The following is a 14,924-nucleotide window of genomic DNA, read 5'->3' on the forward strand; positions in this document are numbered from 1 at the left end:
GTGTGAATTCATTGGTAGCACATAGAGTTGATCCTGGGATGGGAGAGGCAGTGGGCCTGGTCTTGGAGAGTGGCTTGGAGCACCCCAGGACTGACTTCCAGGGAATTTTGGGCTCCTAGGTTGAAATTTAAATCAGCTCATAGTTTGCTTTATTTGTCAGTTAATATTGATGCATGCGTATTAGCACATTGAGGAAATTTTGAAGCAGGATGGAAGAATGTGTTGTATCATTACTGGGGAATTTCTTTCATACTCAGCGTCTGAGTATCCCAGTTAGCGAGACTCACAATAGAAGATAAAACGCATGTGTCAAAAGCCTGAGATGCCTAAAAAATATGTAATGAAGAGCTTCTCTGATGACATAAAAATCTTTGTTTCTCTGAAGAGGAAGTCTTGCTTTACCCTTCACACTTTTCTCTTTTTCTGTTGTTCACAACCAATAGGTCACAAGACAAGTGGCTCAGTGCAAATGTGCAAAAAGGTTTCAGGTGGAGCAGATTGGAGAGAATAAATACCGGGTAAGAAAGAGAAAACCAGTCCTTTGTGGTGGTCATTCCTGCTGTGTGGCCCTTACAGGTGAAAGCAGCCTGACACACAGCAGATGGCTGATCCCACCTTCCCGTTACCGATGCTTGGAGTACCAAAGCCAGTGGAGACTTGCAGTGCAATCAGTCTCTGGCCCTCACCTCTGTAGGTGCCAAATGTCAGGTGTCCTGTGGGCTGAGCTTTAGTGCCCCAGATAGTTGCATCTGGAAAATCATGCCGTATCTAGCCAGCAGTAGCTTGTATGGGATCCAACATAGGAGACGTTTCAGAGCCCTCTTTTCACTGCCACACAGGTCTTAGAGGAAATGGAGGCACCTTTATCATAAGGAAACAGTTATCTAATGACTGACCATTTCCCCCAGGGAGCTGGTCATTGTGAGCCCGAGTGGCTCGCAGGCTCAGAAAGGGCTGCAGAAGCTCTGTCCAGGCCCACAGGACGCTCAGCCTGCTCAGTAGTCTTCCCTGGAAAGCTGTGCCGAGAGAGGCCGTAACTGACAGTGAACTGTGCTGTGTTTTAGCTTCTTTGGGGACCAGGGCGGGGCACAGAAGGGATCTATGACAGGACCCCTAAAATGTATCCAGCAGTTTGTCAGGGTTCTCTACAGACCTAAGGAAGATCTAGGATTGTCAAAGAGGATTTAGATGGCCAGATAGCACAGTTACGTGCACGCAGTTAGAAACAGGAAAATGAGGTTCCATTAGCACGTCACAACTGTCTTCAAGGTCTAGCAGAGCCACACTGTGCTGCCCTGAGCTGGGGAGTGGAGTGTTGGGTGACTCTGCCTTGGATCCAGCCCAGGGTTTTGAGTTAATAAGGCTCCAAGCAATCTTATAATGGTTTTCTTTCTTTCTTTTTTTTTTTTTTTAATTACCTGTGAGAGAAATGAGTTAACAAAGAATATGGTCAGTATGTGTCGTTCTGCTTGGAACTGGTAATATGATGACATGATTTTCATTCCTTAGTGTTAATTTGACAAAACGTTCTTTTCTCTCTTTTTTTTTTTTCTCTTCCTTTTCCTCCCTCCTTTACTCTTACTGTCTGTAGTTCTTCCTCGGCAATCAGGTACAGTGTGCCTTGCAAACGTTCTTTTTGGTGGAAATGGTCTGTGTGGCTAATGCTGCCTGTTCTTTGCTGTGGGGAGAGGACGTAATCTGAAGCATGCCTGGGTCACGTCTGGTGGTCTTACCAAGTGGAGAAACTAACAGCAGGGCTGGTATTGTAAAGCTGTCTCAGAAGCAAAAGGATAGAAGTATATATAATTTTCCATTTAAAATTAGATTGGCTGAAGATGATATTTTGGTGGGCTGAGTTAAAAGTAGTATGGTTCTGGGGAAGTTAAAGCTATGGTATCAATCCATTCCCACTTCTAAAAAAGAGCCCAGTCTTGTCAGAATACCAGACAGCACAGTTCTGATTTACAGCCAAGTCTTTTGACCGTTAACACAAATTTTATAATGCACACTAAGTCAGAAAAGTCTTAGGGTATTTAAGATACTGTGTTTAAATACCTTACTAAAATTTTAGTTACCTGTGCTTATGTTATATTTTATAATCATAAGGGATGTGAGAAGGAGTGTGGAACTCATACTTGGCTGTAGCCCGACGTTTGCCGATTATGGCCAGCCAGCATAATCTAATGGGATCAAATTAGACTTGCAAAGATTGAATGCTTTTGACTCCACTTGGTAACTCTAACCTTTTAGATCTTTTTGAGGGCTCTGGGGTCCTATGTCTTAAAGTGGAAGGAAGTTGCATGGGTAAAATTTGTCTTGTGATATGAAATCAGAAACACTAAGAGTTGATTTGAAGCCTTCAATCAAAGTTCCAGGCACTGCTTTAACCACCAACTACAGTAACATTCTGGGCCAGTGGGAAGAGCAAAGGATGGAAAGAAACTAAAGACAAGAACAGTCAAACTGGCTTTAAATAAATCATTGCATAAGAGTGCCAAGTAGTACCTAAAGGTTGTACCTGTTTGCTAATGGCTGCATGTGGGTACCAGGGGCCCCTTTCAAGTGGCACCGATGTCCTCCTCTACTCCACTGACCAGCAGGGGGTCAGAGGGTTAGTTCCAACGTTTGGAACAGAATTACGAAGTTCACTTTATACACGAGGCACCTGAGGCCTTAAGGACCACTGTGCCAACAGTCACACAGCAAATGTTAGAGCAGTGACGCAGAGAAGGAACCAGAGCTTACTGTTGCCTCTAAGACTGTTAGGAGGTCTTTGCCTCACTGGCAACCCCTCTCTGCCGGATTTCTGCAGGTCCCTGTTTTTAAAGCTGCTATAACTCGTTCCACATTCATCTCTCTGGCCTCCCCCAGACACTTTGGCCCCCGGCTTGGGTCAAACCTCCTTTTCCCTATAGCTCAGTAAAAGCAAGTTAGAATCGTTCAGAGAGAGCTTTAGTAAGAAATTAAGGGGGAAACAAGAATGAAATCAATGGAGTTAATTCTAAAGGTTGACAAATAAATTACAGGGCACAGTAATGTAAGAATAAAGTACAGCTTGGGGTTCCTTCCTGATTCCCTCTGGAGGACACATAGGCCCTTATTTCCTTCTTCCCCTCACTTATCCAGAGAGGACCCCAAACAGTGACGCGGGCCGGCACTGCCCTTGGGTCTGGTGGAATCCTCAGTTCCTCCCAAGGGGCCTCCCCGTTCCCACGCATGGGGCCAGTGTCTGAGGGCAGCTTCCTTCCCGGGACAGGACCTTTATTCCCTCATGTTTCTGGGTCCCGACTTCAGTGCTCTTTACACTACACCATGCTGTGGCTGCAGTCACTTTGTATGAAAACCTAAAACCTGCATGAGATGAAAGATATAGGACCATTTTTATTTTCAAAGAAAAGGGCTTGGGTGGGGGATGATATTTTTTCAATCACCTTGCCTGTATAAACAGCTTGAATCAGTGCAAAGTAATACAGAGAATTACCACAGAAATATTAATTTTGAGGGGGGTTGGTTACGGGTCCTTCTTAAACATCCTTTCTGGCATTTTCAATTTTTGTGCCTTCTTTCAAAGTTATGGTTCTCCTTTATAACTTCGAAAATCCTAATTAAGTGATTAAATTACCCCCCTCAACATTCTCCTTGAATTAAACAATTTTAGGAATTCCATTTCTCCAACCATATGTTTGATTTTTGTTTTGAGATCTCAGCATGATTCTCTTTTGTTACCTCAATTTTTATTTTGGGAAGAGGATAATTTATGCAGTGGGAAACTCCAGATGTTGATAGGGCTGGGAAGTAGGAATATTTGGCAAGAAAAAAAGGAAAAATAAATATCAGAAAATCATGCTTGTTTTAACATCCCAAAATGATTGTTGAAAACTACTTACAATCAGCATGGTAGATTTAAATTTTAATTTCTTCAACTAAATTTTAGTATAAACGCTAATCATTTGTTCAGCTGAAGAAAATTTTCTGCTGGTGACAACACAATTAGAGAATACTTGGGGGTTTATTTCTGAAAATGATGTGGAAAATCAAATTTCCTTCTAAGCTTGTAATAATGATGATGCTTTGCAAGGTTTTCCTTGAGACTTGAAATATCATTTGCTGTTCTCCATTTAACTTTCGAGCACACTGTATTCAGAAGCTGACATCCACCTTATAGCTAGCTACCTTTTCTTTTATGGAAACAAGCTAGCTTAACAAAGAATTGTATCATTGGGTTTAAATTTGGGCAGAATCTCTAAAAGAATCAAAGTGAGCTAATGCCTTGTCTGTCCTCCTCCCTCCCCTTTGGAGCAAGGTCGCAACCATCAACAGTTAACTTTATCCGAACAGAAAGTACGTCAAGATAATGACCTTCAGCTTTTCCATGTTTTAAGTTTTTTGTGAAAAATGCAAAATAGTGAGAGTTAAAATTGCCCCCAAACTGTGAAGTTGTCATTCTGTCTGAATACAGTCTGCTTAGGAAAGAAAGTCTAGCCCTGCTCTCGGGCGCCCTCGCTCACCATTTCCCCTTGGCCCTGCAGTTTGGGGACTCCCAGCAGCTGCGGCTGGTCCGCATCCTGCGCAGCACAGTGATGGTCCGCGTTGGGGGAGGATGGATGGCCCTGGATGAATTCCTAGTGAAAAATGACCCCTGCCGAGGTAAGAAGCCGTTCGTTCTGAGCTCGTGTTACTTGTTAGCTACACCCTCACCGCTGATCTTTCATGATTCCACAGGGTGTTGGTGGTGGGGTCTGTTTGTTGATTCGGTTGTTAAGCTGCCCAGGTGTCATCCCACTAGCACAGATTGGGACTCAGGGTGCAGGGCAGACCAGGGAGAGAGAGCAGGAGGGTGTGATGCTGTCAGGGGAGATGGGTTTCTAGAGACACACTAACGAGAATTGGGAGTTTATTGGTGTCATCAGATGTTTCTGTGTGAGGGGTTAAATTAACACCAGCCTAGAAAGAAGCCTATAAAACCCTGTCGGTTCCATGTTAGTGCTGCAGATGACTTTGCCTGTAATTCCTGCATCTGAAACTCAGAGAGGGTATTGGGCCCCTCCTAGGCAGGGGAGGATTGGGAGCTCCCTTAACCAGGAGAGGAACAGAGAACACCTAGCAGTGAGCCTGGGCACTGCATTGTGAGGCATATGGTCAACTAAGTAAGTCCTTGGGGTCTCAGTCTGCTTCGACCTAAAAAGGCCCATAGGCCAAAGAGAATGGTTTACTCTTTTAGCCCAAAGGCCAAAGATAACAGTCAACTCAATGTGAGTGATGACATCTGCAGCTAGAGGCGTGTGAGGGCCGCAGCAAGCGGGGACGATCAGATTCCAGTTGCTACATCCCGTTCAACTGCTCCTTTCCTTTCTCCTGTTAGCCAAGCTGCATGTGGGTACACAGGAGCCTCCCCCACTGTCTGCCAGTTTGTCTTTCTTGACCAGTTTCTGCGTTTCCTGCTCTGTTTCTTTGTGTTTATATATTTTTTATTCTAGTTCACCATCCTGGAAGTAAAATAAAGCGCTCTGATTCCAGCTCTTCGATTTCCAGTCAGTCTCCCATAGGTTGGCTTTTAAGCTTTGTCCCTCTTACCCACATCCCAGCCCGTTGAGAATGGCTTTGCTTTTTAAACTGTAGCATCTCTTGGCTCTGTGGTATCTGCTGCCTTTATGAATGCTTTGAAATAGCCAAACCATAGCTTTTCTGACTATTATAAGTTAACAAAACATAAAATATGCCTGTTGAGACAGTACCCATGGAATTTGTTCTGAGTTTCTGTTTATTTAACAAATACTTATAGCTTTGTATACCACACAGTGTTTTATTTTAAGACCTTACAAATAATAACACATTTACACCTCTAGGAGGTGTAGCTACTATTATTATCTCCATTTTATAGAATAGGAAATTGAACCATAGGAAAGTTACATAACTTTCCCAAGGAGAGGCAGCTAATGGCAGACACAGGATTCACATCCAACACAGTCTGGCTTCTGACCCCCATGCTGTGTCTCAGATGCTAACATACCCACCACCACCCCTTTTTACATGTGTTTTACTGGTTCCAACTGCATAATTAACTTAGTAAGGCTTACTTATAAACCGAGCAGAGATGTTTACAATACTGTTATGTCACTTCTTTGGAAGCAATTTATAGTCAGAATCTGAAGCATTTGAAGCTAAAGGTTCTCACATGAATTCAGATACGCTCATGAATTAGTTCCTCTTAACTCATTCTGCATTTACTCCAATAAACCAGAGCAATAATAGAGTAATAATTTTCATTAGGATTTCCTTTTTATAAAGTAGTTAGTCTTAAAAACACCTATTCTGATAAAAACTAGAGCGGGTTTAAATTAGTTTTAGAACTTAATTATATTGCAAACCAATTTCTTTGATATAAAAGTGCCCTCTGATTGTTTTAAATGAGGAACTATATATATCTCTCTCTCTCTCTCTTTAACCTTAACTCAGTAAAGCAACATTATTCCTTTCCAAGTCTATTAATAAGGTTTTATTTTTCATGCTGTGTGTGATTGAACTAAATAAACAAAAGAGATACTGCATGTGACATTTTGGAATCTTTGACTGCCTGTTTGCTGCCTGTTGTACTTGCTCTCTTTACGATAACATTGTGCTGCTGGCCAAGGAGAACACTGCTTGCTTTTTCCTTATCTTGTTAGCTAGACATTGGAACCCCAAGGAGATTTGGGAGGGCCATCTAGGGGCTATTTTCTATGGAACATAGTAGCCTTTTTCAGCATCCCTTGGAGCAAACAAGGTAAGGCTTTCCCCTGTGCCTTTCCAGGAATGCCCTCACCCCAATTCCATTGACTACAGGGTCAAGAACTCCTAGCAGTCTTAGATATCATAATCCTACCAGTGAGGGACAGGATGAGCTACATCTAAGCAAATAAAAAATTGTGCTACGAGGGGAACACTTAAAGGCCCAGGTGGACGTAATACATGACTTAGAAGGGCATGAACATCACAAAGAGAAAAGTTCCTTGAGGCTACCTAGGGTTCTGTGAGGATTACTGTGGCTTATAGAAGCACCACTTGGGGTGGATTTTTTTTATTCATTTGGGTTGCATTTCCTTGGCTCTCTGCACCATAGAGAATGTTATTCTGAGGACAGTACCAAATGTATATGACAGGGTTATAATACTAGTGTTGCACAATCGTGTTATCTGTCTTTACACAGTTGTTTAAGAAGATGAAAGTTGTCTCAGACTGCACGTTGCTTTAGCCAAATGTAAAAGGTAAAAGTATTCAACTAGGTAGGTTCCTGGTGCTGCCAAAATTCACTTTCTGAATTGAGCCATGGCAAAGGAAATCATGATGTTTGGATGGAGGTAAAACAACGTCCCTGCCTAATGAATAGGTGCACATTTACCCTAGGGTTCCGAGAATGTTTCTGAGCATTAGACAAATTAATTGCCCAAATTTTACTGAAAATCTAGAAAAACTTTATGAGGATTTAAAAGACACAATTTGACTTAGAACTGATTTTTTATTATTATTATGGTAAAATACACATAACATAAAAACTTACCGTCCTAACCATTTTTAAGTGTACAGGTCAGTAGCATTAAGTACATTCACAGTGTTGTGCTACCATCACAATCACCCATCCACAAAACTCTTCATCTTGTTATACCGAAACTCTACCCATTAAACAATAGAACTGAATTTTAACTAACAAGCCTGTTCCAGCCAACATCGGTGGCCAGCAGTAGTCTCTTAGAAAATCGTGGTCTCTCTGGCGGTTGAAAAACTGAACTTGAAATGGCTGTCTTTGGGGTCTGGCCCCCAAGATGTGATCTTCAAAAAATCATGGTCAAATGCGTTTGGGAGACACTGAGTTAAAACTAAACAGGTTTCTTTGCTGCAGGACTTCTCGGAGCTTATAAAATGCTGATTGATTGCATTAGAGAGAGAAATGTAGAATCCAGTGTTTACTAAACTGCTCTTCATAGGAAACCCCTCAAAAACCTCAGTTTGGGAAATTCTGCTGCAAGCAATGAAAGACCATGGAAAGATTTGGAGCTGTTTAGAGAGATCAGGTTTTTATTTAGAAATTCAGTGTGGGGAATGAGGAGTGAGGGAGGGATGGGGTTAAGATGAGAAGCAAGGAGACCATTTGGAAGCCTGTTACAGTGGTCCAGGGTGGAGGAGATACTCCATGAACCACGTAATTGTAAGGGGTACAGGGAAGGCTCGGGGATTCAAGAGGCATTAGAAGGTGGAATCAATAGTAGACTGAATTGCCATCAGGAGGGAGGGACCTACGTCAACAACCAGGTTTCAGGCTTCACTCGTGTCTAATCAGTTAGATGTAAGGTCCTGGCATCCAGGAGAGGTCTATGCTGGGGATGTATTTGAGAGTTAGGCAGGACCGTATGATGGCGCTGACGTCTCAGATGCCTGAACTCATCACCAGGTCAAAAGTCTAAGGGAGAACAGGACTGTGGATGGAACCAGGGGAACATTGGCGTTTAAGAAGTGGGTGGGATGGAGTACTCAGGAGAAGGGGGAGAGGCAGGAGAGCGGGGGCCCTGGAAGCTGAGGGAGGAGAGTGTTTCAAGAACAAAATAGTAACTCCCCCAAGTGCAAATGACAACAGCAGAGAGGTGTTTTTACCCGTCAAATTATCAAGTTTTTACCTGACACGTACACATGTGTACACACACTCTCAATACAGAGAGCATTGGCCGGAGTGAAGTAAATTGAATATATTCATACATTATTTTTGAGAGTGTACATTGGTATAAAATTTTGTAGATCAGTTGAAAAAACCTTCAGTGTGCATCCTTTCTCCCCAGCAGATCCACTTGTAGAAATTTATCCTAAGGAAGTCATCATGGGTGGGCACAAAAACTTTTTACAAGTAGTTTGTCACAGCGTTGTGTACAGTGTTTTAAAAATTGTGAACAAAATACAAGGTTGGTGAAATAAATTATGTCGATATGATGAAACAATACTTTGCAGCTAGCTGAAGTTATGCAAGACACCTCAGGCATGGAGGAATGTTTCTGATATTTTGTATCTTTTATATATATATATATATATATATACACACATATACACACACAGTTGTGCGAAGGAATAAAGACACCAACATTTTAATAGTGCTGTCCCCTAAGATTAAGCAATTTTTATTCTTTGTACTTTTCTGTAGATCTCAACCTTTCTACAATCTAAAAGCATCCCCCTGAGGCAGAAGTTGTCCGTAACCTTTGCCAGTGGTTAAACAGTAGTGTGGTGGGGAAGGAAGGCGGAGTGGGATGAGCTAGCGTAGATGAATGCAAGGAGCTGGGCCGGGCAGAAGGCAGCTCAGGTGGAAGACCTTGGTTCTGGTCCCAGTTCTGCCACAGCATTCCTTGACCTCAGCCTCTGAATGCTTCAGTTCCTTTGTGACATGGGAATGCTGACTGGTCACTGATAACAGTCAAGTGCAGTATTACACGTGATCACACTCTGTAAACTGTACAGTGCATGGGGAACATGTTATTATCGTCACACTTAAATGTCATTGCCCTCATCTGCAATGCCATTTCACAGTCTTCCTCTTGTGTCACTGTGTTGTTTTCTGGGAGGGTGGGCTCAGTGAACTGTTAAATCTCTACTAGGTTTAAACCACACGTCTGAAGTTCTTTATGGCTTAGGGCCATAAACACTTCTTCTGGGGTCCAAGTCCTCAGCTGAGTAATGATTTCCACTTGTCCCTGTTAACTCAGTGCTTGCTGTGTGTCCACCCTTGTGCTTGGCCCTTTAGCAAACATAAGATAAATGAGTGTTTAGCGATGTGGAATCTTACTGAAGTACCCAGGTTAGCCCTGAAGGAAATTCTCTTTGAGAACTGGACACTGAGGAAAGTGCTGGAGTTTGAAAAATGGATGAGTAGGGAACAGAGGGCCAAGGAATGAACCTTGAAGGGCATGTTCTGTTGGGGCCTCAGAAGGGAGGAGACAGCTTAGCATTCCAGGGACCAAAAATCCTAGACCGTCCAGACAAGAAGGACTCTTGGACGTCAGTGAGCCTGATTGATCACCTCTAGTGAGCCTGAGGAAACGGAGGCCCAGAGCAGGACGGATCCCAGTTGGGGGCGGAGCCTGGACTGTAATTCAGGGGTTTTGATAATGCAAGTTAGTCCTTTTAACCTCATACCTTGATATGTCAACTGAGTATATTGAAAAGAATTTTGATTTGATTTAGGAATTTAGAACCTCTGCTTGGACACTCATGCAACCTGATTTAAAATCTGATTCTACCAAGATTCCTCAAATTTCTTGAGGACATGTGGAGTTGGGCAGGAGAGGGTAGGCACAATTACCTGAAATCTTCTAAACTTGTAGTTTCTGGCCAAAGTAAAAAATCCAATATAGGAAAGAAAGACAAATACTTTGTTTCTAATGGTTCCCTTTTCCCAGGCTTTACCAGCAGTCCTGTTTGTTTAGATCTATCTAGTACATCCTAAAAAGTGAGCAGCTTGGGGATGAATGAGCAGACAGAAGGTGATTGCAGAATAGCACCGAAACAGTGAGGAATAATCTAAGAACACATTCCAGAGGAATTATTTCTTCTAAATTCATAACGTCTTTCACATTTAATGTTTGTGTTGGCTGTACTTGGTATCTTCTGACCGAATCCAGATTTTGGGTTCTGGTCTGCTGGCTCCAGGAGGCCCCAGGACAGCACTGTTGGCCTTCAGTGGTGTTTCCAGACTCTACAGCTGGATGTCCCTCTCCCACTGCAGGTGTGCCTTCAGCTTCTCATTGCTTTCAGCTTTTGACTTAACGGTTTCTCACTGGCAAGTTTTGTGCATGGTCTTGATCTCTCTCTCTCCTCCCACATGTTTACTTCTTAATGATTCAGTCCAGATCTTTTTACTGTCCTGAGTTCCTGGACCCCTTTCTTTAATATTATTATCGACTGAATTCAAATAGAAGAGTCTAGGTGACGTCAATTTCAATGATCTGTTTTTCTCTACTATTTCATTACCGTGTATCCTGCAACAGTTGAGCAAAAAGTACACATGTACTATGAGAGAGAAAAGAGGGGTTTTGATTTAACCTCAGAGGTTTGTGAACTGCTTCATCTGCTTTCTCTTGACCCCAGGGGACAGTGGCAAGGCAAGATCGTGACCACAGGATGGGATGGTACTTTGTACACAAAGACTTCTTTATTACAGCAAACCAAGGGGCTTATTAGTTAGTGTGTCTGCTGTGGGTAAGAATCATGACAAGGCTGATAAATCATGAATTTATCCCTATTCTAAAAGAATCCACAGATGGTACTAAACCTATAAGTTATATAACTGTTATCATGGGGTCAAGCATCTGTATAACCATCGAAGATATATTTTTTTTCAAGGTTAACTGTTACTGTATGTGTGTGTTTATTCCCTTTTTAGCACGAGGTAGAACTAACATCGAACTTAGAGAGAAATTCATCCTACCTGAGGGGGCATCCCAGGGAATGACCCCTTTCCGATCACGGGGCCGAAGGTCCAAACCATCTTCCCGGGCAGCCTCCCCTACCCGCTCCAGCTCAAGTGCTAGTCAGAGTAACCACAGCTGTACGTCCATGCCGTCTTCTCCAGCCACCCCAGCCAGTGGCACCAAGGTACGTACAACCTGCAGTGTGACCTCCTTCCCCGCTCCCAGCTTTGCAGATGTCCATTGTTCAGTGTAGCCTCTGAAAGACCCCAGTGAGGAGAGGCACTTGAAGACATGCAGATCAGGCTGGTCAGGCCCTAGTGGTACACAGATCCGGACCTTTAACATGACTGAAGAGGACATTATTAAATAGGAATTCGGGTTGTTAAGTCCAAAGCGCTTCTTTCCACATATTCCCATTTTGAGTTTGAGTCCATCCAGTTACTAATCCTGAAAATCCAGGCACTATCTGTGCTGCTGGAGCTAACAGAGAAGTTTGTTGTTACGACAGGTGATGGATGAAGAATGCTGTTGCCTTTCTGCCTGGTCCCTTTCATCCCGTTGGACTGATGCGCATTTTATTTTGTCTTCTGTTTCTTTAAAATTTAGTGTCTTCTATTTATTTTTTTTTTTATGTTCCCAATTTGCTCCCTTTCTGTTCCATTTTCAATTATTCCCGTCCTTCCCTTTGGATTTCCGTTTCACAGACTCCACTTCACTTCTCTCGCTGTTATGACAAACCCTGGTTGGTAAACAGTAAAGCTGGCACCCCTGTCAGGGACAGCCACTATCCTGACCTCCAGCTGCCCAGCCCCGAGGTAGAGTATGGCTTTGCTGACTAAGGACACAGTCAAGACCAGGCCCTCGCTCATGCCGAGGACTTGACCAGCTCTTCTTCCTGACACGAGTCCATGCTCTTTTCCATCTCTGTGGTGCTTGCTCTCACAGCTGATTCATCTCGTCCAGTGTTTTTCAGGGGTTTCTAACTCGGATTCACCAAAATTGGAGATAAATAAGAGATGCCTAAGACTGGATTGTTTAACAACTTCCTAACATCTTTAGAATGATAATTTGTTCAGGGTGAGAAACAATGGTCATTTGTGGTGATTTGTTTATTGATACTGTTTATAATCAGGCCTCTTGGAGCCTCCAAACGTCATATCTGACACACGCGAGTTATGAACACTTGAAATTCAGTGACGGTGCATGTTCAACAGTGTTCTATCTTTGCTTAGGACAGAAGAGTGGCTGGTGGCCCCGCCTCCCGCCCGAGCCACATCCCCGGGGTGGTGGTATTGCCACAGTGGTCCGGGTGTGGGTGCTGTCTCCTTCAGCCAAACACAGTATCAGTGAACACTGCTCTGAGGCTCAGGTTTTAGCTTCGAATTCCTTGGCCTAGGCACTTGGGTTTCTATAGCCTTGATTTGAATACATATGCCAGCAATTAAGCATGTTCAAGTACAGTCATTAAAATGCCCAAGTACTGTTGGAAGAGCAGTGTTTCAGAAATAAAATGTGGACTAGAGGCTTGTGTAATAGCACTACAATTTGCATTCTAGCTCCTGCTGGGAAACATTGGGTTCTTGTGCCGCAAAAGGTAGCATTGCCTTTAGTCATGTAAAGCTTCAGCCAATAAAAGCGGGAGGTACAAGAAGCCAATGCCCACGAATGGACTTGCTGCTTTGGGATTCATCCCACTCCAAGCTAAAGCTCCAATTCAGAAATACATCTGGCTTAGAATATGATCTGGGGACCCACTGACGCTGAAACCCCACGACTCAACCTGCTTATCCTGCTTTTCTTCTCCTTTAATGGCTCCAGTTTCATGAAAGTCTCAAAAGTTCCAAAATTTTTAATGTTTTAATTATGAAGTGCCAATTCTCATAGGATTCTGATAGATCCGCATTTTTGTTTCATCTTAGGGTTTTACCTTCGGTTTCATTTCATTTTGAGGTTTCATCTTTCCTTACCCACTGGTGTTCTGCAGGCTGTGTCCTGACGCGGACGCCCAGCCCGGCATCTCTGGCGCCACGTCTTCCCAGCTGCAGTAGCTTCTGAAACTGGTGCTCTTCCTCCTGTGTGGGCCAGGAGGGTTTGTGCTGGAATGTTAATCCCTCTCTGTCGCTTTTGCTCTTTCTTTATAAATTAAAGATATAAGAAACACCATGCAATGGGTTGCTTTACTCTTCTCTTTGTATAAACATCTTAAAAGTCCTGGAAAACAACTTACACGATTGATTTCAAAGAAAAATTGGAATAGCATGCTGTGGCATGAGTGATACTTAAAACAGATTTAAAATATTCTTTCTCCAAACTAAATCTTTAAAAAAAAATACACTCAAATGGGAAATGGAGCTCCTATCAGCAGCAGTAATGATTATGTACATCTATCCAGCTCTTCTCCAGTTTAGGAAGTGCTTCCACACATGACTTATTCACTCAACAAGTTTTTATTGAGCCCCTTGCCTGTGCCAGACGTGGTATTAGGTGCCAAGGGTGTGACGGAACAAAACAAAGTCCCTGCTTTTATGGAGTTTCTGCTTTAATACAAGAGATTCAGGCAACAAACAGGGAACTTTCCTGGGCTGTTACAGGAGGAACAGCCAGGAGGCCAGTTGCTGCAGTGGACTGAACGAGAGGGAGTGTGGTAGGAATGGGGTCTGAGAGGCAGGACCCTTCCCTGGTTTCCAGAGGGAGAAGTGAAGGCACAGATGCCCATTTAGATAAGCCAAGAGCCCAGACCCAAGCTCAGTTCTTCTGGCCCCTCGTTCAGAGCCTTGTTCCTGATATCACAGCCCCACTCTTGTGTGTGCTTCTCCTAATCATTTATTTGATCAAGTCAAGTAATTTAACCTGCATTCTGCCAGTGAGAAAATAGAGCTTTACTTGACTGAAGTTACTGCATCTATCTAGTAGAGATTGGAGTGATATTTGGATCTCCATGTTAAATATTCGGGGTTAGAATTCATATGTCACATTTCTAATCCCAAAATTTGATACTTGGGAGTATTTGGATTTTTTTCCTTTACTCATTTACCATGTTTCTGTTTGTTATGACTACTATAATCTTAACATTTGAGGATTTTTTTTTTAAGTAGAAATTTGTCAGTAAGATAAAAGGTATTGGAAGACATTTTAAAACTTTTAATTGGGACATGAAACCTTTATTTTGGGAATCCTCAAAATACATGACCTAGGACACTTTCAAAATAAATCTTTGTTTTCCTGGACTTTTAATTGGCTTTTCAATTGATTAGACATAAGGAGGGCTTAAGTAGACCTTTTAAAGTGGAATTTCTACCAAAGATTACACCAAGTAAATATGACCTTTTTATTTTTATTTTTTTAAGATCATTCCATCAACAGGCAGCAAGTTGAAAAGACCAACACCAACTTTTCATTCGAGTCGAACATCGCTTGCTGGCGATACTAGCAATAGTTCTTCCCCAGCCTCCACAGGTGCCAAAACTAATCGGGCAGGTAAGTACCTGCCCCAGCATT

General features: G+C 42.8%; 1 protein-coding gene across 3 annotated transcripts in view; it reads left to right on the forward strand.

The window, feature by feature from the left end:
• Nucleotides 1–14,924, forward strand: part of MACF1 (microtubule actin crosslinking factor 1) — a gene marked incomplete at its 5' end in the record, with an annotated part of 343,134 nt that overhangs the window by 325,384 nt on the left and 2,826 nt on the right. The window contains 7 exons of one of the 3 annotated variants that reach the window (XM_079698745.1): nucleotides 444–518; nucleotides 1,592–1,609; nucleotides 4,530–4,647; nucleotides 5,478–5,546; nucleotides 11,399–11,610; nucleotides 12,131–12,241; nucleotides 14,774–14,903. In XM_079698745.1, coding sequence (XP_079554871.1) covers nucleotides 444–518; nucleotides 1,592–1,609; nucleotides 4,530–4,647; nucleotides 5,478–5,546; nucleotides 11,399–11,610; nucleotides 12,131–12,241; nucleotides 14,774–14,903 — 733 coding nt within the window. The remainder of the gene's footprint in view (nucleotides 1–443; nucleotides 519–1,591; nucleotides 1,610–4,529; nucleotides 4,648–5,477; nucleotides 5,547–11,398; nucleotides 11,611–12,130; nucleotides 12,242–14,773; nucleotides 14,904–14,924) is intronic. The other 2 variants (XM_079698746.1, XM_079698747.1) reach the window with 2 other exon arrangements.

This window comes from Hyperoodon ampullatus (genome assembly GCF_949752795.1).
Source record: "Hyperoodon ampullatus genome assembly, chromosome: 2".
NCBI classification, from domain to species: Eukaryota; Metazoa; Chordata; class Mammalia; order Artiodactyla; family Ziphiidae; genus Hyperoodon; species Hyperoodon ampullatus.